Source organism: Coenobita brevimanus, chromosome 40 (genome assembly GCF_032717465.1).
Source record: "Coenobita brevimanus isolate Jiangsu-jjx chromosome 40, ASM3271746v2, whole genome shotgun sequence".
Taxonomy (NCBI): Eukaryota; Metazoa; Arthropoda; class Malacostraca; order Decapoda; family Coenobitidae; genus Coenobita; species Coenobita brevimanus.
The window spans coordinates 44,278,350-44,303,849 of record NC_136993.1 but is presented as its reverse complement, the minus strand read 5'-3'; the positions used below and the strand labels follow the sequence as shown (position 1 = coordinate 44,303,849).

The 25,500-nt window shown below is 40.4% G+C and overlaps 1 protein-coding gene across 1 annotated transcript; it reads right to left on the bottom strand.

Annotated features, from left to right (window-relative positions):
* Positions 1–1,086: 1,086 nt before the first annotated feature.
* LOC145397066 (glutamate receptor ionotropic, kainate 3-like) lies at positions 1,087–20,239 on the bottom strand. The gene is made up of 5 exons (XM_080270277.1): positions 20,113–20,239; positions 14,109–14,374; positions 10,873–11,010; positions 6,720–6,906; positions 1,087–1,314 (listed from the first exon to the last, which is right to left on the bottom strand). The coding sequence occupies exons 1-5, from the start codon at positions 20,224–20,226 to the stop codon at positions 1,087–1,089; spliced, it is 933 nt and encodes a 310-aa protein (XP_080126403.1). The 5' UTR covers positions 20,227–20,239.
* Between the last annotated feature and the right edge of the window lie 5,261 nt (positions 20,240–25,500).

Sequence of the window (25,500 nt, the reverse complement as noted above, 5' to 3'; positions counted from 1 at the left end):
TGGAGTATGTATTGGTGTGTGTAGATCATTTCAGAAGGTATGTGGTTTTAGCTCCTCTGCCGTACAAATCTGCCTTCTCCGTGGCCCATGCTCTGGCCAAGCATCATTGTCACCCATTCACTACTCCAAAGGTATTGCTGTCTGACAAAGGTGCAGAGTTCCAAAACGAAATGGTGAGTGAGATTTGCTCCCAGTTCAACATTAACCAGACTTATGTAGTTGCCCATCATCTTGCTTCTAACGGCTTAGTCAAGGGGACTAACAGCAAGATTCTGAAGGCTCTTCGTCATGTGGTTCAGGGTTGCCACTCATCGTGGGATGAATGGATTCCTCAGATAGCTTATGCCATCAGTAGTTCCATTAATGTCTCCATAGGAGAGTCACCTCACTTTGCTTTGTTCAGTGAGGGCAAGCAGTTTCCGTATACTCTCCTTCTGCAGGGTCCAAATCCTGTGTATAACGTTGGTGATTATGATCAGGTTCATTTAGACATTAGTCAGGATGTCTTTGGTAGAGATCATAATACCCTGGACGCCTCTCGTCAGTTGATAGTATATCACCAGCACCAATGCATGAAACCCAGTGATAATGTTATTGATGATTTGGTATTCATGGCTGACCCTGACCATTCTTCTAAGCTCTCTCTGCACTTCTTGGGCCCACACCGTGTCATTGAGGAGGGGCTAGATAGCAAGGTGTGTGTCCAGGACTTACATTTCAGTGCTGAGCGAGTTGTGAACACTAACAGTTGTATGAAGGTAAGCAGCGATTTTCCTCCCTGTCTTCTTCCAACCCTCCATCATCATCATCTAACACTGATGAGTACCATAGTAAGTAAGATTCCACTGCTCACCGTGTCTAAGCCATTCTTATGTATCTGCACTGTACCATGTATTATCTAGACATAACTTTTGCAGGAAATCATTGTGACTACACATCATAAATTTTCAGCCTTGGGCTTGCGATGACAGCTCAGGCATTCCCTATTCCCAGTGCGGTGCATCCTGGTGTGCTTGTGGCTCCAGAGGGCTCTGTACTGATTGTGGAGTATGTAGTCAATGTCAGATACGACATATCTCCCATGGATTAGGTCTTGGCACAGATACCTATCCTGGTCCAATGTTTAGATGGTTTGGTAGGGTTATTCCAATCGCTCCTCACCATGAACTCCAGGAATGCCAGTACCCTGGACCCAACGTTGGATACATCTCTGCATCTAACAGTCGAGAGGATGGACACACTCTGTGCCCGGATTCTTGACTTGTCTGACCAGTTCCCCACCAATTCACTTGATGCGGGACGGAAATCTGCCTCCTGCCGTCAACGTCGAGGATTATTTGATTTAGGGGGCCTGGTCCTGAAGAAGTTCTTTGGCACTATTCAGGTGTCAGCTGTGTGTACATTAGGGAAACAATAGAACATTGTAGCTCAGGTAGTTGAATCACAGACTAGGCTAATCATTTATGAGCATGCCGAGTTTGTGAAGTTTAGGACTCACCTTAATACTATTGTCGAGTGTACCAATGTACTAACAGCACGTTTTCGTAGTTTAGGATCTCAGGTTGCCACGTTTGAGAATTTGCACCTTCTCATTCAGTACCTTGCACAGTTAGATTCAGATGTTTCCTTACTTCAGGAGTGGTGTTCCGCAATAATCACCTTCCTTGTAAATGCCAGGCTGGGTCGTGTTTATGTAAAACTGCTACCACTAGATTGTATGAGGTCCATTAATCAGTTTGCAAGTGTTAATTTCAGTTTGACCTCACTCTTTAAGGGAAGTCACTTAGAATTTTACTACCCCTTGTTGGAAGCAACCCACACTGACTCACAAATACTGGTTCACATTCCCTTGAAATCTGATGTAATTTATTCAGCTTACAGCATCACCCCTTTCCCGATGCACCTTAATGATTCATTACTCACTCTTGCATCCCAGTCAAACATGTTTCTTGTGGGGGATGATTTTATGTCCACTGCACTCACTACTCAAAGAGTAATGTCCTCCTGTAAATCAAGTTATTTCCACCTTCACGTTTGCCCTGTCTACTTGATTGCTCTGTTGCCATCAAAGTCAGCACCTTATGAACTGGCCCTCGTGCAGAATAACATGGAATTGATCCATAAATTCTGTCGGTTTGAACCTGTGAGTCCTGACTGGCCGGTCTGCCATGCACACATTGACAATAATCAGTTCTTCTACTTCAGGTAACCTGCAACCCTTACGTTCCTGTGTTCTTACAGAAGTAATAGTGTCATTCCAGAAGGTTACTATGTTGCTCCTGATTCATGCGAAGTTCATTCATCCGCAATCTCTACCCATCCTAACAGGAAACACCTTGGTTTTCAGGCGGTCCTACCCAGTTCTTTGGTTCCTCTGTCTCTGTCCTTTGACGTTCATCCTGAAAATCTGACTGTAGTGTCTGAGCGTGTGAAGATGTTGTCCTACTTGAATGATAGTGATGTCCTTATGTCCTCTGTACCATCATTCATACACCCTTATGTGTTGTACCCAATGACTTATGTCCCTGTAGTTGTTAGTCATTGTCTGTGTCTTTTATTGCTTTCTTAAGCATCTGGAAGATCGCCTACATACTCGTATTACATGTGAGGCATCAGGACCGGAAGTTGTTCCACCAACCCCTGCTTCACGACAGGTTAGCTAGATTGTAAGAGTCTGTAATAACCTTACTACTTTTGTTTTGCCGGCCTGAGGGCACTCTTATTTTACGTGTCTGAGCAATGTACCAATAGTATCCATATTTATGTATGTCCATATATAGGTATTAACTGTACTTATTATACCTTATCTTACCTACCTGCAGTATATGTTGCAGCTTACATTATATTTTACCTGTAGAATATCATTATATCTACCACTGTATCTTGTTATATCTATTATCTATCATTAGACATAGAATCACATAGGATCACATTGCTTGTTTCACATAACTTAGTCAGAGGCAGTGGAAACCTTCCATTGGACCGTCAGTTCCTCTCCCATGTCCTTAGTGCCGGCTGGATCAGATCATTTCTCACCAGGGAGAAGGGATAGGTACGTGTATTACACTCGCACTCAGACTTGCTCTATGACATCACTCCTGTACATAACTGTATCATACTGGTTATAATAGTCAAACTTCTGTTTTGCTATACTGGACTTTATTTAACCAGAACTAACTGAATCAACATACATTTCTGAAATAATGCTATCAAACAGTTGTATTAAGAGTTAATGCGGGCGAGGGAAATATCCGTCAGTGATATGGAGTGATTCATCGTTAAAGCCAGGTACCCGTACATTGAGAGGACGTCTACGGACGTCGCAGTTACTCACCTACTACAAATGTTCCAGGCCTGAAGTGTTGTGTCAGGTACATGTGTCCGAGTCTGGGGGACCTCCATTAGAGGTTTCTCCACAAACATAAGGGAACGGAAGTTGACTACTCTTTCCTTCATGCTTGAAAGAGCCTCTGGCTATCTGACATATATTTTTTGTTTTCTTAAGGAGATGAACTTCTTGCACATTATATAGCTGACTGATGATTAACTTATTTTGTTGCCTTTTTTTTTTTTCACCTTGATAGAGATATCAATTTTGTTTTAGTAAACAGGTTTTAATATATTTTTGGCGCCATATGGCCGAGTTGTTGCGGCGCCACAATACTATCCAATTATTCAGTTCAATTATTTTGCTATCTATAGATAATTTTTTAACAACTCAGGATATAACTCTTTGAAGGTTTGGAATTTTTAACCCCTACACCGCGGGCTTGTTTACCAATGACTTGCGTGTGCCGCGGGGTTATTTGGGCTCCGACAGACTCTCAAAAAATATTTGCCAAAAATCAGTTATTAGTCCTAGAATAATAAAATTACATATGCTTATGGCACATACCTTCAGCTTTCTCCTGGAATGATTGTTGAGCCTTCGTCTGTTACCGTAGGACTTGTGGAGACCTCTGAAGTAGGGTAACGAAGTCTCCACTTTACACTTCCCAACAACCCGTAATATGATTACCACAGCCAGATACAAACACTATAAACACTATTCTACAATTTTCAAGTAGTTTGGGATCCATACTAAAAAAAAAAAACACTGTAAAAGCAATGGAAATTACAAGCGCGTCTGATCGTCGCACTGGCAGTAGTTCGCTTTTGTTACTCTGTCATTTATTATTCATAAAACCCCTCACACTTTATATTTCTATTACTATATAACACTTATATATATCTACAGTCTTTATCCATAAGTTTCCTTCAGTAGTATTAGTTTATTGTCACTGTAGGGATTCAATTTCTTTCAGTAAAATACGTAGCATTCACTTTCTCGTCCTGTATACTGGCATTGAGAGTGAATGTCACTTTCATCTTCACTCTCATAACTCATAGCATTCAGACATGCTAAAGTGAAACTTTCACCTTCATTACTCCTAGGGTATATACTCGTATTCTTATAATACTACTCATTTACATTTCTATTTACGTTCTCTATTTTATTTACGTTATTTACATTTCTATTTTATTTACACTGTGTTGTGCACTGTCACTTGAAATAACTTATAAAACTATTTTCCATTGTTCACGTATATTTACATTCATTACTTTCACTTGCTGTTTACACATTATTTACACATTATTTACAATTCCACTTGCACTGTTTTACTCAATAGAAAGATCGTAGTCACTCTTTTATCAATTGTCAGCCCTTTACCTCTTTCCACACGAGGTTTAGTAGGGGGTAAAGGTCACAGGGCCATTTGCATGGGGGTGAAAAAAGGCCTTGAAGTCAACAAGAAGAAACATACGTACTCTCGCTTCGGAAGATGAGAGTAAACTGATAACGGAGGGCCAGCGTGGAGGCCTGCTTTAGGGGTTATTCAGAGTTACCAATATTGGTTCTTGAAACAGCTAAGTCTAGCACTGATATGATTGGCAGGAAATCTAGACAATACATTATAAATTTGGTAGTTCCAGGAGAATGTAAATATCACTTAGGCTTCTCCCTTCCCTCCTTACATGTATATTTATTACGAAAATAGATTAGAGGCCTACTTAGATATATATTCAGAGCTACCAATGTTATATCTTGAAACAGCTTTGTCTAGCACTGATATGATTGGCAGGAAATCTAGACAATACATTATAAATTAGGTAGTTCCAGGTGAATGTAAATATCACTTAGGCTTCTCCCTTCCCTCCTTACATGTATATTTATTACGAAAATAGATTATACGGCATATTTCAAGGGGAAAAAAACAGCGAAAATTAGCGAACGAGTGCACGTGAGGTGTTGTCAGGTGATAATTAGCCAATTCCAGGTGTATGGCACTCTCACTTACCTTATTTCTTTCTTGTATATATTATTTGGTATAAGAATATTACATAGGGCTTATTTCAATGGATGAAATCAGTGAAAAATTCCAGGGAAGATTTACTTAGCGTAGCACGGCCGGGCAGGCGAAAGGATAGGGTAATGGTGGGGGGGTTGGGCGGGGAGTCAAGAACGGGGAGAAATGGCTAAATTGTCAACAATGGATGGGAGTACAGATGAGATTAGGAGTGCTGACTAGTGTTGGACATTGGCAGTACTGATAGATGATACAAGCCCCCACTTGGAAGCCCGGGTGAATTCAAAATAACACAGAATCACAAAAGCGACGCCCCGCGGTATGATCCCTTGCTCCCAAGCGTCACGAAAGTGACGCCTCGCGGTTAAGGGGTTAAATGATAACCTTCATTATCCCAATCACTACTATTGATTTATCCGCAACTTGGTAAAAGTGCTTGCAGACTGCAAAAATTGAATATGTAAGACAACATCCTGGTGAAGTAAATAACATATTTACTACAATGATACCTTTAATAATATTGTTCTCTGAGGTCATTATTACCCAAGGAAGGATTTATTTCATATCAGAAGCATATTAACCCACCCCATCCCGTCGACGTATGGGTACGTTGCAACTTTTTGCATTTGCCAGTGCCGACAACGTACTGGTATGTCGTGCAATTGCAAGGTCCCTAATTTGCACAATTTTCAATTTTCACGCGTGATTTCTTGTACGTATACACGGGACACCTGCCTCTATTCCTCTACAAGATGCCAAGCAGGGACAATGCCTTACACCACATAAGCTCCCCCCTCCCCCCCTCACACCATTTTCTCGGCAATTCAACTGTTACCAGTGACCTGGCCAATAAAGACATTCAGGGCCAGAGTGATTCTCCAATCGATGACAATGTGGAGGACAAAGTTTACATAGCATTTGAGGAAGAAACAGTCAGAAATAATGATCAGGTAATATAGCAAAAGAAGGTCAGGTATGGTGATGAGTTAGTGAGTGAAACAATGCTTATAATGCCCATATTATTGTTTGAAAACCAATATACTCTCATACTACATATAAATTGGTACCAAGTAAATAAATAAATACCGTTTATGAGTGGTGTGAAATAATTACCCTCCCACAGAACTCGTATTCTTTGGTGCCAGCCTGTCAGAAAACCCAGACAGGTAAGGAGGTACTGGTACCTGGATCGAGTATTTTAAACCTCAGGTGAGCGATTTCTCTATGAATTTTCGATGTTTCTCACCAAAAGCGGAGGTTTTAGCCAAAAAATTTTTTTTTCGAAAATACCTCGGGATTGGGGGATGTCAGAGGTGCGAAATAGCTCGGAACGTGACGGGTTAAGCTAGAAAACAGATTTCTCTTACCCACCTGTGATATAATCCTTAGACATTTATCAATTTGAGGTGTGTATGGGGCATCATGAGGGACTGGCCAGCCCATCGAAGCCTGTCGCACGTTTCCTCTGCCTACATACAAGGGGGAAGTGCCATCTAGTTTAGCAAAGTTCCGGGATGTTATCAGCTGCAGGTTCAGGGGAATACCAATATGAGCACTCCTAAAACAAAGACAGAAGTATAGTAAAAGATATATATTCATCCAAAGGCTTCTCCCACCTGAAAATATCTGAGATAAGATATATAAGGAGAGAATATACGATACTGGGAGAATAATGCATAGCATGCCTCGTAGAATGGACCACATTATTAATTGTACATCATTCAGTTCTGAGGAATCCTGGTGCCTTATCACATGCCAAATCTTTTACACGATTTTGTTCCTTCAACTTCAGCTGCCAATTTGCTGTTTCACTGACTACTTGTATTTAAAAATTAAACATAAAAAAATATATATCAATATATCCTTCACCCGAATGGATCACTTTTGTGAGTAAGAACATAAATAATGGTTCACTTACGCTGATACCATGACATATTCAGCTGAGAGAAATATGGACGATGAAAGTATTTACCACGCCTGTACACCATCTCACTTTTTTTTTTCCTTTTCGAGTCCTTCCCTTTCAACGTTCTCTTAATTCCATTACTTGGAGGACGCATTTCCTATTTAGTTCTGTCAAAACTCAGATCATTATATTCAGCCTGATAAGAAGCGATAATTGAAATCTACATCTGGCTTTTCATGCTCAAAAGTTCTTGAGTATAATTGTGTGGGGATAGTAAGGTAATAACAGGATATATAGTGAACAGATGTAGAATGAAAACTAACTCGAACTGTAGCGATTTAGTTCATGGTTTCTTAGTTTAGAAATTTCTATCAATATAGCCTACCACAGAAATATTTAGTGCAAAGGGAAAAAATAAATGTAAACACGTTGTATTTCCTTCTGTAATGCCTGACAGTACTCTAAGTTTACTCTGAATGACGTGTAACAGACAGTTCACAGGGTCACTTTTCAAATAGCCATTGTTGCCAGTATTCTCGTCGGCCAAGGAAACTCCTTAACACATTTTCCAAAACTATTTATGCTTATTACACCTGACTGTAATGCTGTTGTATCTACTGTATATCCCTTACGGATCGCAATACTCTGAATTAATATCGTACAAAAGGATATTAACCAGGCACATTAAAAAATAAATTGCTATGGAAGAGGTGCTAAGGAGTCCTCACAGCAATAAATTCCAATGTTTATATGTCTGATATCTCAGGATGGGAATGGTATTTTTAGAGTCTATATTTCATTTTAATGTCTGTCAAACCCCCTTTTTTTTTTCACGTCATCAGTCCCCCCAGTGACTTTCCGCATAGAAATGTGTCTTATGGTCTAACACGAAATTTCAAAATGTTTAAACATTCCTTTTTTCTTTTATTTTAATGGCTCAAGATGCCATTTAAAAGTCCTAGTCATGAAAATAAAAATAATATGCATTCTACAGTTGCAATTCTCACTTTTTCAAAGATGCTCATATCATAGAAAAACTGTTTTGCAGAGCCCACTTGAAATGGCAACCGATTTCATGTGTGAATCGAATTCTTTACATATGCTACTTCACGTGTCTTTATAGCACATACTTTTTGTTTTTTTCAAAGTGGCGCTATTTCAACCTCTTAAATGTATCCTGAATTTTATTTACAATTGGTGTGTTTCCATGCAAATTGGGGAACACACTCACATTAAACTTTAAACAAGTCCTTTGTCTCTATTCTGGAATATCTTAGCAGTGTGTGTACAGTAAAAGACAAAAGTCTTGTTGCGGTTTGGTCCGAAGATTAAGTGCAACACCTGAAACATTATGATCGCTCTACCACGTTTACATACTCTTGATTGACATGCGTGACTTCCTCAAGCTTCATATCTGCTGATGATGGGATGACGGTATATATGAACCCAGGAAATTCTGAAGTTTTAACACTGACTCGCGAGAATAACTGAATCCGAATTTCGTGTACGAAATGCTAACGGTTCGGCGATGATCACCTGGACGTTTCACATTACACCTTAACAACGTCAAGCAGTCTTACCAGGGAAAGCAACATCCATCCAACTATTAGGGAGATGAGAGGTGGCATGATTTCCCTTTATTTACGAGAAGCAAATCCTGAACAGACAGGTCAAACATTTGCTATAAGCAAGAGAGGTAGATTAGGTGAATCCAGGAGAAAGGCACAACAGAAAACCGTCATCGTTCAGGTCGTCCTTGTGTTACCAAACCACTGTAGGACCAGGAAATAATCAGAATGATGGATGCAGCATCTGCAAGTAGTGCTTACGCTTTAAGAAACGAACTGCACCTGGAATGAAACACACGAACAGTTGTACGCAGACTTAGGTCGTCTTGTTAATGTGTTGGAACTCGTCTGCGAGATTCAGTTCGCCAGCAATTAAAAAAGAAAAAAAAATCGATTATCTTACAGTAACTCTGTTGTATGTTGAATACTGTAGTCAGTTTTGTTTTACTGTTAATTAATAATGTCAATCCCGGGTCATAATTATCAACTTGATTACTGATTTACAGTTTATAAAGATGAAGAGCTGACTTCCGAAGACTTACTGAGCTAAGTGAATTGTAACGCTGCGGACGTGGTAATAAAAAAGAAAAAGATGAGACAAGCTTCATACATACAGTATACTATATAATAATAGCAGTCGGAAAGACTTAATACGTAGATAATTTTCGTTTAGTTACAAAAAATGTGCTGGCATCCACATGCCGGTCACCCAGCATGAATGGCATCTCAAGTCAGTGCCACCAACAGTCCGTTCGACACAAAGCAGACCTCACCAAGACTATAGTCTTTTAGGAGATATTTTCACAAAATTTCACGACACGACTTTTGTGTCTGTATCTGCATTTTTTCTTTTTATCATTGGGACAGTTCGAAATATTATGCTGAATCTGGGGGGTTTCTCAGCCATGGGCAAATCTATTTATTAATATACTGTGAAAAAGTATAAACGTAGAGAAAAAACTTCATAAGATTAGCTCACTTGTATTATAAATGTACGTTCCTCAAGTTTTATATGTTCTCAGACTAATGCCAGGAATCTTTGAGAGGTCATATAACCAAGTCATATTACTTTTGTCTCCTCCAGATAATAAGTAATTGTTTTAAGTAGTTACACCACATGAAAGTCTCTGCAGTACAGTAAGCGTTCGCGAATATATACCATTGTCAAAAGCACCAATGAGACCAGTAGGTTCTACTGTTACCTTCTATCTGGTGACATTTGACATTTCATCCATGCTTTCTCCAAGCAATATCATTCAGGTATGGAAAGATTTTTCAAACAGGTGAGGACAGATCGGACATCCATTTACCCCTTCAGGACATGAGACCTCCCTAAAGCCGAACAAAGTCGTCTGGAGAAAAGATTAATAAATGAGGCTTAACAAACGGAACCTGTGTGACGATTATCGTTATATACCGGGGGCCGAGTCGGTAGAAAGGAGTTCTTTCATTCCCATGGATGTGGGTTCAAATCCAGTGCTAGGATGAGGAACTGTTTATGGTTCTGAATTTTTTTTAAAGCAGACTTTACTGATCTACCATAAGACCCACTGACATGTAAAAACACTCACTCTGATACCAATACCTCAGTCCTGTATGAGACAGGCTTAGCATGTTTTAAGTATGGACGGCGGACGTCAGTGCCGAAGTGGTGACATGTGGAGGTGTATGGTACAGTGCATGAGGGGACTGCTGGGCCTCATGGAACAGGATCTGGTGCTTACATGTGGAGTCCGACACATTAAATAATCTTGCTTTAACCAGTAACGTAAGACGATGTACAATATACAGTATGTAAAGTGGGCCACCCAAAAATAGCTGAAAATGACTATACATTTTTTCTTTTTCTTTTCCCTTTCCTTTCATGTACTGTACAAAAAAAAAAAAATCTACTGCAAATGTATGTGGCAAAAGTTTGGCATACATACAGATTAATACATTCAAGCATCCCAGTAATATCAGTTATCTTTAGTCAGTCAACCTATCTCCGAAATACCAATAAATTATGCAATGAGTTTTACAGGTATCATTGTAAGTTAAACCAACTCACTTCGTCTTCAGAGCTGCGTTGAGTCCGTCTAAAAGATCAACTCCGATGACCATCAAGTTCCCAAGTTCTCTAAAGGCACTTGATTCAGAGCTTAATAAGAACACCTTAACTGAAGCACCAAAAGATTCGATTGTCACTCTGAAAAATGTACAAATAAAAATTATAATTCTAGTACCGCGGCTGAGACCACTAGAACAACGCAGCACCAAAACTTAACGTCAAGATGCTATTATTATTTTAGTTTACTCTGACTTGGCCTAATAATGTTATCTTTGCATCTCGAATGCTAAGTTGTAACAATAAATTAAAATCAACATGTGATGCTTGTCACTCAGACCGTATTTCTTTGATTTTCCCTGGAATGATTATTTCTCCCATGGCCGACAGCCATCTGAGTCTGCCATGCACATTGCAGAGTTTATTCTCTAGGGCATGCAAACATCCATTTCATTCTCATATCCTTTGACTAATGCAAAAAAAAAATAACTAACCTTGGTTTAATCACGCTTGTTCTAATGTTGTCCAAAACAACGAGAAGGCCTAGAAAAGGTATCAGACCCAACCTACTCCTGAATCTCCTCATTTTTTTGTTTCTGTCCGGAAACGTGCTAAGTCTGTTCTTCGCTCTGTTAAAAATAATTTCATCAGTACTAAATGCTGTTAACTCTCCAACTCGAATTCTTCCCGCTTCTTCTGGCACCTTGCCAAAAACTTTTATAGTAACATTACCTCATCATCCACCCCTCCTCTCTTCCACTCTGATGGCTCTAGCTATTTCTTCTACTGATAATGCAAAACTCTTTGTTCAGACTTCCTCCTCCAGTGCCATCTTGGACGATTCCGGTGCTGTCCCTCCATCTCTTACCCCCTCTGACTTCTTCGTGGCTGACATTAAAATTCCTTGAAACGATGTATTTTCTGCCATCACTGGCCTCAGTACTAACAAGGCATATGGGCCTGATGGGATCCCTCCTGTTGTTCTCAAAATCTGTGCTTCTGTATATACACCCTCCCTAGGCAAACTCTTTTGTCCTCGTCTATCAGCCTGCACATCAACTCCTTGCTGGAGGTTAGCTCTCATCCAGCCTCTGCCAAAGAAATGTGACCATTCCCAGCACTTGAACTATCGCCCAGTTGCTTTAACATCCTGTATCTCAAAAGTTTTGGAATGTAATTCTTAACGAAAATTATTTAAGCATCTTTCCTATCACAACCTTATTTCTGATCGTCAGTATGGGATTGGTGATCTCACCTACCGTTCAGACTCCTGGTCACCTTCCTCTCAGGACTTTGACGAAAGCTTTGCCATTTCACTTGACATCTCAAAGGCTTTCGATCGAGTCTGGCATAAATCTCTCATTTCCAAACTACCCTCTTACGGTTTCTATCCTTCTATCTGTGCCTTCATCTGTAGCTTTTTTTCTGACCTTTCTATGGCTGCTATTGTAGACGGCCACAGTTTTTCTTCTAGATCTATCGTTAATGGTGTTCTACCACCAACTCTCTTCCTTTTATTATTCAATGACATAAGCTGTACACCGAACCCTATCGACTCATTCGCTGATGACTCCACCCTTCACCTTTCCACTCGCTTCCCACAGCATCTATCTCAGTACTGTAGTTATTTCAGCAAACAAGGGATGAGGCTATGGAACGCCTAATGTCAGACTTGGCTCATATCTTTGACTGGGGTAACAATAACCTTGTTGTTTTCAGTGCATCAAAAACTCCGTTCTTACATCTATCAACCCGGCAATATCTTCCACAGTAGTACCCTTTAGTTTTTAACAATATCCAGCTCAATCCTGCATCGTATTTAAATATACTTGGGCTTTCATTCTCTCGGGATTTATCTTGGATAAAACACAGTACCTCTCTTGTAAAATCTGCTTCCAAGAGATTGGGTGTGCTAAGCCTACTCCATACCTTCTTTTCTTCTGCACACTTGTTGACTTTATACACGAGTGTTTTTCGCCCCTGAGTGGAATACAACTCTCATGTGTTGGGAGGCTTCCCACACATAGCTCTTCTTAACTGGGATGAGTCAAAGGCTTTTCGTCTCATTAATTTTCCTCCTCTTATTAGCTCCCTTTAATCTCTGTCTCTTTGCCAAACTGTTGCATCCTTATCTCTTTTTTATCGTTACTTCAGTGCTCCTCAGAACTGTCTGCTCGCATCCCTCCACCACTACGGTGGGCACGTAGCACCCGTCTACCAATAAACTTTCATCCCTTTTCTAAATCTCTAATGCAAGAGTTAACTGCTACTCCCAGTCCTTCATGTATGCAACAGATCAGCTCTGGAACTGTCTCTCTCTGTCTGTTTGATCTTTAGTCTTTCAAACGCAGTGTGTCCAGTCATCTCGAAATGAATGGATCTTCAATTTTGCCTGCTAATATCTTTTTTTTCTGTTTTTTTTTTTTTTTTTTTTTCCATGGAGGGAGCAATTCACAGGTTCCTTCTTCCTTGCATAAAACAAAAAAGAAACGATGAAGTGCTATAAAAAGGAAGTACGTAATGTTGTCTCTTTCTACCAATGACTTTCGTGAAAATAGCAACCAATGTACAAAAATCTGGGTCAAATTAAAATGAAAGAATTATTCTGTTATTTGTTGACCTTTATACCATCTAATAACTGCATATTCCTTGCATTTATCATATTGTAGCGCATGGAGGAAAAATGATAAACTTACAGTACACAGTTGTCTGATCAATGAACGTGATAATTTCCAGTGCTAAAGGATGTGCATATCCAGTTCATGCATTAAGACAAACACTGGAGAGAGCATAAGTGAAGGACCGTATGGGTCTGATGTACATGACGAATAATGCATGTGGGAGTGAATTATGTTACGAGTGCAGTCACTGCAAAAGTAAAAAAAAAAAAAAAAAGTAAGTTGGAGATATATACTGAGGGATGGAATATTTCAAATATAGTCTGTGAGGATGATGTGTTACGTGGTACTTGACAACACCATTTGTAGATTTTTTAGGTGTTGTCTTGCTTGTGAACAGTCAGGTTGGGAAGTAAAGTATCATTGCGTATGAATGAAACACTAGTTGCGGGGAGAAAACTAACTCACAGTGTGATGTGTTGGTTAACTGGAGAGTAAAAAAAAGTGAGAGTTTCAGAACTTGGGTGCAGTGACAGAGCCAAAAGATAAATATAAAAACGACCCAACATTAACTCAAATTTCAGTTTCATTTAGCATCTCTTTTGTCCGCCAATATCTCACCTGTCAACTGCTTTCACCAGCTCTTCGATTGTCTCGGGTCTGGGAGGCAGCCTGGGGAGGGTGAGGGAGGCGATGAGGCTGCTGCGATAAGCTGTGCCCACAACCACACCAAAGAACAACCAGGTGCTGACCAGAATGTGGTTGGACTGACTGGTTGATAGGCGGCCGTACAGTCCTTGGCCCAATAGGGTGCCCACAGACTCCAGCACCACCGACCCAGTACTCAGCACTCCATGCCTCCTTCGCCACACTTTTCTCCTTGTGATCTGTAAAATATTCATAGACACATATATACGTGGACACTGAAATGAGTGAGTGAGTAGCTGTTTCCTTTTGTGTCATAGAGGTGAGTAGCGCTGTTTCATACAATGGAATGGTTAGACAGTACCAGTCATGAAGAAAGTGCATCTCCGTGCATCAGATACTGTCAGGAAAACACATACATCTAATTATGTCTTTGGACCCCCCCTCCTTTTTTTTTTTTTCCGGGATTGCCTGATGTGCCCATCTTCCGAAGATCATTTTTCTTTTTCTTCATTTCCTAATGTGATTTTTTGGCCACATACTGCACGCTCTGAAATAGTAACATACTGGAATACTCACTGCTTGCAGTGACGTTATTATGTATTATTCACTATTCAAAGAGTTCCGTTTTTTTTACGAATGGCTAAAGTTCTTAGTACTCTGAAAAGGACAACCCGTGATAAAGCTGTATGGAAGTAGAATTAAATAACAATGCCATGCTGTGATTTTAAGAAGTCAAAAAGTTTGAACTACCCTACTACTTACATGACAGTGGCGGTTGTAGAGAGGGCAGAGGGTGAGAAGTAACTTTGGAACCCTGCCTTTACTCTTCTAAATCATAAATAATATGTGCTCCAGCAAAATGTTTGAGGAGACGATTTTTAAAAACAGTAATATATACTCATGACTTATTACTGCATAAATATGGCATCATTCAAGGACAGTCTTTGTTTGTTGAGCTGTAAAACGAAAAATATTTTTCCATTTTATTTCTTTATCTCTCCCTCTGATTTTCTGCTGTCAATCTCCTGTTAAACACTGACTTAACCTATCGTATGGCGTTAACTGGAAAAATAATGAAGTTTCCCTCACCAAAGGAAGGTTAATGGTACCAGAATAAACACTTGTCTCCACCGACTCACTCACCTGAATAAACGTCAGACAGTGTAGCCTATTGTTGCCTCCTGTTATATACAGGAGAAGAACATGAAACCGCGACCATGAGAGGGTAAAATGCATCATTGTGCGTGGTGAGTTTAAAGCAATAAAGAACAATATCGCCATATTGATGTGTTACCATACAGGACTTCGCTAAAGCAAAGGACCATAATGTGCTTCGCTAGAGTACAGGGATTCTGTGGAAAAATCTTTAGGAACCATGCAGAAACACCCGCCTTGTGAAAATAATATTACGTGTGTGACTAACAGTGGAAGACGGCCCCGGGCTGCTGTCAGAGAATGTCCCACGTCTAAATTAATGATAATGATGATTATTGTGCTACTACTGCTACTACTACTACTACTACTACTACTAATAATAATAATAATAACAATAATATAAACAATAATAATAATCTATCTAAAAATTGCCAGACGCCGTCATCCCATAAAGGGTGGCCACAAACAAATCTTCTCCATGTTGCACTGTCCCCTGCAGTTTCACTGCCCTGTTCCCAGTTCATACCCCCCTCTCTCATATACCTCTCCACTCTATCCCTCCATCTCATCCTTGGCCTCCCCCTCCCCCTCCCTCTCCCCCTTCCACCTCACTCACATACTCTCTCTTCGTCAGTTTCTCGCCCCCGATCCCACCCTTATGGCTAAACTACCACAATGGCTTTCTCCTTACGTTTCCTATCACATCCACATCCACACCACAATGCTCCTTCAGTTCCTCATTTGTCAATCTGTCTCTGCATGTGACTCCACATTGCTCCTTTCAATTAACTCATTTCTACTGCTCTCACTCTTGCTTTGGGTCCCTCCAACAAGGTCTAAGCTTCACTTCCAAACATTAGAGTTGGTATCACAATACTGTCATGCAGTAACTTTTTCACCGCAATGCTCACTTCTCTGTTTCGTATCACAGCTTTCAGAGAACCAGCAAACTTTCTTGCTTGTTGTACCCTTTCAAGCACTTCACCCTCTAAGCATCCACCCTTACTCATCACACTGCCTAAATACTTAAACGCACTCACATTTTCCATTTCCTCCTCGTCCAACCTCACTGTACATTCAGTGATTTCATTTCTCTCTCGAAGATCATAACTTTGCTTTTCCCTACATTCTCCTTTAGATTCCGTTTCCTACACACTTCCATTCACCAAGCCTTGCAGCTCCCCTTCGTCTTCATTTAACAACACAGTATCATCTGCAAGCAACAGTACAGAGAGTTTCCAAACACAGTCTTCTCTCATTAAAGCCGCTCCAACATCCACTGCCCTACTTTGTATCTCTTTTATAACCCCATCTATATACAGATTTATCAACATGGAAACATGACACATCCCTGTTTCAATCCAACTTTCAAATAGCAAAATTAGCTCAGTTGACTGTCCACACGCACTGAAACCTTAGCACCCTCATACATAATCTTCACGGAATTCAGCAACTTCAGATTCACTCCATATATTCCTAACCCACCCCGTCCCGACCAATTTTCCACCACTGACTCCCCCCAGTCCCGACCAATTTTGGATTTTTTATTTTTTTGGCTCAAACCTCCACTTTTCATGAAAAACATCGAAAATCATAGAGCAATCACTCACCTGAGGTTTAAAATACTCGATACAGGTAGCAGTAGCCTACCTCTTACCTTACTAGGTTTTCTATCAGGCTGGCTTCAAAGAAAACGAGTTCTATGGGAGGGTAACTATTCCACACCACTCATAAGCGGCATTTATTAATTCATTTGGTACGAATTTATATGTAGTATGAGAGTATATTGATCTTCACACAGTAATATAGGCAATATAAGCATTGTTTCACTCACCAAACATATCAGAATACCTGACCTTTCATGCCAACATTACCTGATCATCATTTCTGACTGTTTCTTCCTCTGATGCTATGTAAACTTTGTCCTCCACATTGCCATCGATTGGGGAATCACTCTGGCCCTGAACTTTGTACAGTGGCACGACATGTCTTTACTGGCCAGGACACTGGAAACAGGTGAATTGCCGAGACAATGGCGTGGGGGGGGGGTCATGCGGGGTAAAGGCATTGTCCTTGCCTGGCATCTTGTAGAGGAAGGTGTCCTTTGTATACGTACCAAAAATAATGCACAAAAATTGAAAATTGTGCAAATTAGGGACCTTGCAATTGATTTGAGTTCATATTTGTCAACGGGACTGACAGTGACAAAACGTGTGGACGTACATATACGTCAATGGGATGCAGCAAGTTAATACATTCCACAGTCCTTATCTATCCACCCTGTCATATGCTTTCTCCAAATCCATGAAGGCCACATACTTCTTTCCCTTCTCTAGAAACTTTTCCGCTAAAGACCTAAGAATGAATATTTGATCTACACAACCTCTTCCCTTCCTAAAACCTCCCTTTTCTTCTCCAGCTAATTCTTCTGTTATATCCCTAAAGATGTCAGTAAGTATCCTACCATATACTTTTCCTAGTACACTAGGAAGAAAAATGCCTCTTTGATTACCGCATACTTCTTTTTGCCAATTTACTTTGTACAAAGGAATAATTATGCCTGACTTTCAATCCTCCAGGACTTTACCTTCCTCTCATGCCAATCTGCACATCTTACACATTCATTCTACTACCATCTCTCCCCCATGCTTTAGCATTTCACCACACAGTCCATCAATTCCTGGGGCTTTCCCCATTTTGACTTTCTTCATTGCTTCCACAACTTCTGTCTTACTGACTTCTTCCTCTCTTTTAATATACCTCATTCTCCCAGGCATTCCCTAGCCACTTACACTTACATTACTTTCATTCTCTATGTTCAACAATTCCTTAAAATGTTCTCTCCATATGCTCATTTTTTCTTCCTTCTCGACTAGTAATCTGCCATTTTTATCTTTCTCTCCCCCACTAACTTCTTTAATACTGTGTCTAACTCTCTTTACCTCTTTCCAGAACATTGTCTTAAATTTCCTCCATTTTACACTCAAATTCCTTCTAATTTCCTCATCCAGTCTTTTCTTACTTTCTCTTATTAATCTTTTTGCTTCTCTCTTCCTCTCTACGTTTAACTCTCTCTTCTGCCTCTGAACTTCCTCCATATCCCTCTTCTTCATCCACACTCTATACTATCTTTTGTGCCATAGGCTCTCTCACCTCTTCATTCCATCATGCTGTTCCTTGCACCCCCTTTCGTCTTCTCTTCATCCCACACAGCACCTCACATGCTGCACAGATTTCTTCTGTGCATATGTTGCACACACTTTCCACGTCCCCCATCTGCTCCATATCATATTTACCCAATCGTCCCTCTACTTCTGTCTTATATTCTGCCTTTTTTCCATCCTCTTGTAACCTCTCTAACCTCCTTGTTTTAACTACTTCCTCCTGTCCTTCCCTTCTTCTATTGCTCCATTTCATTTGGACCTTAACTCTTACCACCAGAAAGTGGTGCTCAGAAAGTCCAGTCCCCCAACCTCTATATGCTCTTGCATCCATTGCACACCTTCTCATTCTCTCATCCACACACACATAATGAATCATTGCCTTCCATTCATTCACTTTACCATTTCATCACTCACCAAGTATACCTGTGGATCATTTTGTGTCTGAAGAGGGTATCACCAACCCTGTCCCAGCACAAATGTCCACTAGAGCATTGCCATTCTCATCCACTTCTGCTGGCACACCCCACTCATTAACTACTCCATCCACCTTCACATTCCCTACTTTTCCATTTATATCTCCAAACAAATATACTCATTCCTTTCAAACCTTTCCATGCACACTTCCACATTTGTCTAGAACTCTTCTTTCACTCTGCTTGCACGATCCTGCCTTGGTGCATGCACACACACAATCGCCCACATTTGTAGTCCAACTTTCAATCCTACCCACACAAGCCTTGAGCCAACTGATTCATACTCTCTTATATTCTCCTTCCAGCTCTTAAACGAAACAATACACACACCTTCTTTTGGCCTCTCATTCTCACCCGCTCCCATGCATATAATACCACATCCATACTCCCATTCTCTCGCACTCTCACCTCACCATTTAGTTTCAGTTAATCCATATACATCCGCTTTTGCACCCTCAAACACCTGGACAGTCTCTCTCTTTCTTTCACATCATCATTTGCACCCCACACATTTGAAGCTGCAATCCGTATCACGTCCTTTGTTCGATCCTTAGTCGTCACCTTTTGGTCAGTCCTGGTCCGAGGCTTCTTTTTCAAATTTTTAGTTAGTGTTTTTCCGGGAAGGGGCACTAACCCTCCGCCAACCCACTTGTTGTCAAGTAGGGAACGCGTGTTAGTTGGTTGTAAGGTTACCAACAAAGCTGTCAATGATTCCCTGATTTACAGGGAATCATTTGACTTGCCACTCAGTGTAGAGCCACCCTAAAAACAGAGTACCGCTACACTAAGTGGGTGGATGATGAGCCCCCACATGCCACATAATAATAATAATAATATTATTATTAATAATAATAATAATCTAAATTATAATGATCCAATTTCTGTATGTTTGTTGGTCTGTCCATTTGTTACTGTAAAACAGCAAAACGGCACATTGTAGCACAATTTTTGGCAGAGCAATGTAACACTGAAATGCTCTACTTTGAAAAATAAAACAATTTCCAGTCCCGAGTAATGACCATTTCTGGCCTTTTGACATCGAGTAGAAAGGCACCCTTCGGCGGCCATTAAGCGAGTAATAATAATAATAATAATAATGAAATAAATGGATAAATATGGAATGATGTCTGTTGCCTGTTATTACTAATACTGGTTGCATCCATGCCTGACCACTTGCATGTTTACCTTGACGAGTGTGATGCAGACAGTCAGCGTACAAGCCAAAACACCGATCCACACCTGGCCACTCAAAGGGTAGTAGAAGCTCAGCCAACTGGGTGTTATGACCGGCGTGGCCATGACGAATTTAGCAGCAGTTTGCTCATGGACGAAAGTATAATCCCATCTGGAAACACTGCTAGAATTAAAAAGCATACTTTTTTATTGGTATTATTGTCATCTATTCCATCCAGCCATTGGAAAGAGTGCTTTCTTCACTTATTATTATTATTATTATTATTATTATTATATTACAGGTGAAGGTGAACTTCCATTTGGAAACAGTGTCAGATTATTTGTTTACATTTACAGCTTTACCATCTTCCCACAACTCCATGCATCCCTCCAGAGCAATTCTTCGACCATTGAACATTGTCAGATTACATGAGACTATGTTATTTACAACTCCATCGATACCTTCCCACCTGTTTATCTTCCCCAGTCCTTGTTTGTACGGTGGGAAGTCGAAAATAACAATGAATTATGCGCAGGTGATATATTTCTATCGTAGATGAATATAGTATCTCTCTTGAAAGCACTTTCAGAATATTACATATTGCTACTGATACAATGTTTTCTCTGGCCTACAAAAGAGGTTATTTTTAGCAGTAGAGTTAACTGAGCCAGTTTCTAATCGCTTCACTATGGGATGGACTTTCTTCGGCATACTAATATTGCTTTGCAACATAAGGAAAGCAAAAGAAGTGTCATTATTGTGAAGAAACAAAGGGAGCTTATATGTACAGAATGCAATTCCAGTCTGTAGACAGCCAGTAGATGAATGCTCTTGAAAATGTGTGCACTGTCAGTTTCATTATGTGGTTACTCCACATTAACTAGTGAAATAAAATTAATGAATACATTATTTTCCTCGTCACTTACTTTTTCTATAATTAAAACGACATCTAGCAAATTCGGATTAGATATGCTTGCTTTACCTTTTGACAGTGTACAGCTTTACTTTGCTGCATAAAATTATCTGTAGTTAAACTGGATTATCGACAGTAACAATGAACATTGCAGTGAAAAGGTTAACATTAGAATCTCACCTGTTAAGACGTTGTGGAAGAACACTATATACCATTGTTGCCATGAACGATTTACGAATCTCCACCTGGTCTGTCACCTAGAAGTAAATATAACATTAAAATAAAGAAAAAATGAAAGCCCTAACTGATTTTTTTTTTCTCATAAGTCATTGCAACCATAAATCCCTTCAGAGAAACGTTTCGAAGTAAAAGTTAAGAAGTAGCATACCTTAAATCTTACCAGCAAGACGCTTTTCCTAATTTGAAAGAAACTAATTATTTTAATGCACAATAAAGTACAAGACAAAGACTCGACGTATGTTGTTCTTCCAAGGAAAAACTGGAAAAAAAAAAAATCACATTTATTTCGAAATGTTGGGCAGTGGACACACAGAGTTTAAATGTCTGAAGGTCAAAGGCAAAACGAAATACAGAATGACGAGGACAGTTCCTTAGCAGCTCAATTGTATACATGAAGGACAGAATACCCAGAAACTCTTATGTAAAAGCAGGCAACCTCTTCAGTGCGAGAGCCAGATGAGATTTTGGGAAGCAGCCTGCAGGCCAGAGTGACAAATGAGAACACAGATGTCACTATAATATACATGGATACCAGAGGTGGGCAACTCCAAAAACCACTGCCACAAATCACAAATTCCACAATGGAGGAAGTATGATTTTCGTTTGCGATTTTGCATTCACGGCAAAGTCATCGCAGATTTGCGTTGCGGGAGACAGCAAACACAAACCTGTCTCAAATTTTAATTTCCTGCGTGGCTGAGCCTGGCTGCCACTGGTCACAGGGCGGCATCAGGTTGGGTGTGTCATTCTTCCCGCCACCCCTCGCATCTCCCTCCAGGCTCCAACCTCCAAGCCATTCAGTTAGGAGTGAGTAGCCAATGTAGTGACAGTACAGTAATCAGAGCTCCAGCCTACCAGTGTTTTGTTTCTTGTTGACTCTTCACCATTTGTTAGTTAAAACTGCTTTCTCATTTGATATTTGTACTATTTGATTTGAGCTGTGATACTGTGGGAGTGTAAGTGACGATGCATAAGTGGGAGCAAGAGGAAGAAGAGGTTATGATGGCAGACCAAGGCCGAGGGACACAGTCGGCGTCGGCTCACACTCAGTCGAGTGAAGAGATGGACGTCAGCCACCCGTGACCCCACCTGGAACGTTTTTATATGGCCCTGTTCTAGCCAAGAAAAAGGTGATGGACAGGGGCAAGATGAACATCAAGGGATCCCTGGAGTGCAAGAAGTGTAAAGCCAAGGTATCATTCAACACGAACAGCCTGTACGCCCTAAAGAGCCTCTACCAGCATGTGAGTACTTAGAACTTTAAAATTGTTTATGTAGTTTCATTATTTTTAGGTTAGGCTAGCCTATCCCATATTTTATTTACCTTACCCTCTAAAAGACTCGTAGGTTCCAGTGCGAGTTAAGGTGACGTCAATAAGCTACTTTCAATATGGAGACAAAGCAGACAAGAGCCAGCCTACCTAGCTTTATTTCACCTTTTTATGGCCGTGACAGCACTATCTGCCTCAACATATGGTATAGAAATCGAAATTTTATTGAGGTAGGAGTACTGTAATAATTGTGCTAAGATTCGTAGCTAAATGAGCACAATCAACCAGATCATGAATGTTTACTTTTTTCTTATCATTTATTATTATTTTTTTATTTTTGTTCCTTTCCAAGATCAACCTCTCCCTCCCTTACCCTACCATAGCCAAGGGGTAGCCACAAAATTAACAAATGAATTGCCTCTGGCTTTCCATGCTTTTATTTTAGTTAACTAGCAAAATTATTATTGTCATTATATTTTATATTTATTTTACTCTATTATTTTCTCAGGTCCACCCCCAACAATTTGAAAGACCTCGTAGCTGCCATTGGTAGTGGGTCGAAGCGCGGCCAGTCCCTCTCTGCCAGCTCGGGCGACACCATTGTCACCAAGAGGATGCACCAGACCAGCATTGACATGTCCTTTGCTGGATCTTCAGCGTTTAATAACAATAAGGGCTCTGGAGCTTTTCTACAGGTAAATAATATAAATAAATAGTTAAATGTAAACGTTACAAGCCAAAGCAGTAAGCACCCTGACCACGGCTGTTTAACTCTGTAGACTGTAGTGTACTGTGGTCTGTTAACTTAGTAAAATCAGTACTAGGATTTTTTCTTAAATAATTAGAACATAAATTCATAAAATTATAATACATATTGTATATCAAAACACTATAGTATGAGTAATTACATTTTCAATTTAATAAATAACTGAATAATTAATTAATATTAAGTTATTAACTTATCTTCTCCACAGGTACATGATAGAAGAGATGTTGCCTGTGAAGAATACTGAGTCTCTCGCCCTAGCTACATTCCTGAAGTTCCTCAACCCACACTTCAAGCTACCCTCCAGGCAGACCTACATGAAGACCCTCAAGAAGAAGGTAGAGATGTGGAAGGATGTGTTGACCGCCATGATGGACGAGGTGAAGTATGTGGCCACCACTGCAGACTGCTGGACAATGCACAACTGGTCATCCTGGGCATGACCGCCCAATAGATCAATCCTTCCAATCTCACCAGGAAGAAGGTGGTCCTAGCCTGCATGGAGCTGCATGTATCTCCCCCTTTTGACGTTCTGGCGAACACCTTACAGGACATCCACCAAAAATTTCGCATTGAGACCAAGGTGAGCAAAAACATAATACGCTAAAGTTTAAGTAAAATAAATTTAAACATTGTGACACTGACTAAACAAAACAAAGCACATACTGTGTGATGTACGGATGATACGTTAGACCTACTGACTGTACAGTCTTTGTCAGTCTGTAGTCTGTACTTGTCACTTGGCTTAGAAGTTTAAGTTAGATACATTTATCAAAGTATAAGGCAAAGTTACCAGTTGAACTTAGCAAGTAGTTTGCAACCATAATCCATTACACTGATTTTTGTTAATGCTGATAACATGTTTAAGTATACAAATATATTTAAAAAGTTTTTAGAGCGATTGATGGAATTCAGTAATTAATTAAATTTTATTTTTGGTATTTATATTTTTACTTTTAAATGGTATTTTTATTATTTATATATTTACTTTTACCTTTTTTTTTATATATGGTCTGTCAAAGTGGAAGATAATAACAGAATGGAACGCTATGAGATGCGTGTAATATACTTGAGTGGAATAATATATGCAGTCAGTACAACTTATGGACCTGTACAATTAAATAATACTTTTATCTGATTTTAAAGCTCACCAGCGTAACCAGGGACAATGGGAGCAACTTTGTCAAAGCATTCAGGGTCTTTGGCGACTCCTCCAAGGATCCTGCTGGTGCCACTGATGCTCATGAGGCTCAGGACTCTAACGAGGACAGTCCAGATATGATCGAGGACGAGGACACTAATGAGAGTCGGGAGGTTCAGCCCGTTGACCTGGCCCAGCTCATGGAGGAGGAGCTCATGACCGAGGTGACTTCCAACTGGCAACTATCTAACCACCACTGGTGTGCAGTCCATACGCTGAACCTGTTGGTGACAGTGGATGTGGATGGAGTTCCCATGTGGTCAGCGGGTGTCCATCCCTGAATCTCCAAGGTGAAAGCCAAGGCCCAGGCCTTAAGGAACAAGCAAAACCGTAGGCTGACTACAGTGGCCACAATCAAGAAGAAGCTAAGCAGGAAATTAAAGACCCCCAACATCACGTAATGGAACTCCATGTATGATTCTATGGAGTTCTTATCAGAACAATTCAACACAAAGCTTGCCCAAGTAAACATGATCTGCTTGAACAACAACATCTCCACCTTCAGCCAGACAGACATGATATGATGAAGGAGTACCTCACTGTGATGAAGCCAGTCATCACCAGCCTGGACAAGCTGTAGTCTGAAAGGGAGGCTTACCTGGGTGTGCTTCTTCCAACTCTCTATGTCCTCAGAAAAAGGCTGGAGGGCATGAAGACCAAGCCCTTCAAGTAAGCCAAGCCATTGTTGGAGTACCTCCTGGAACACCCTGATAGTGAAGAGAAGAGGCCAAAAGGGTTCAAGGCAAGATTCTCCGCGCTATCCTCGGACATGGACCTTCTTATGGCAACTGCAATCCACCCCCACTTCAAACTGCCTGTGGTCCGGCACATCAACCCTGGCAAAGTCAGCGCAACAAGGAAGAGGCAGCTGGATGAAATCCGGGAGCAGGCTGCCATCGAGTCTTCTGGATCCAGCAGTACCGAGGATGATGACGATGACGATTTCATCAAGGTGATTTGCTGATAATTTTTCCTATTTACACAATCATTATGTCGATTAAGATTTAA

What these genes read in the sequence shown, in the direction of transcription:
- LOC145397066 (XM_080270277.1), bottom strand. Translation starts at nt 20,226, where the DNA reads ATGGCCACGCCGGTCATAACACCCAGTTGGCTGAGCTTCTACTACCCT. An exon ending in TCTGCATCACACTCGTCAAG is followed by an intron (nt 14,375 to 20,112) that starts GTAAACATGCAA and finishes AATATTTTACAG; the next exon opens with ATCACAAGGAGAAAAGTGTG. An exon ending in CTGGTGAAAGCAGTTGACAG is followed by an intron (nt 11,011 to 14,108) that starts GTGAGATATTGG and finishes TACATTTTTCAG; the next exon opens with AGTGACAATCGAATCTTTTG.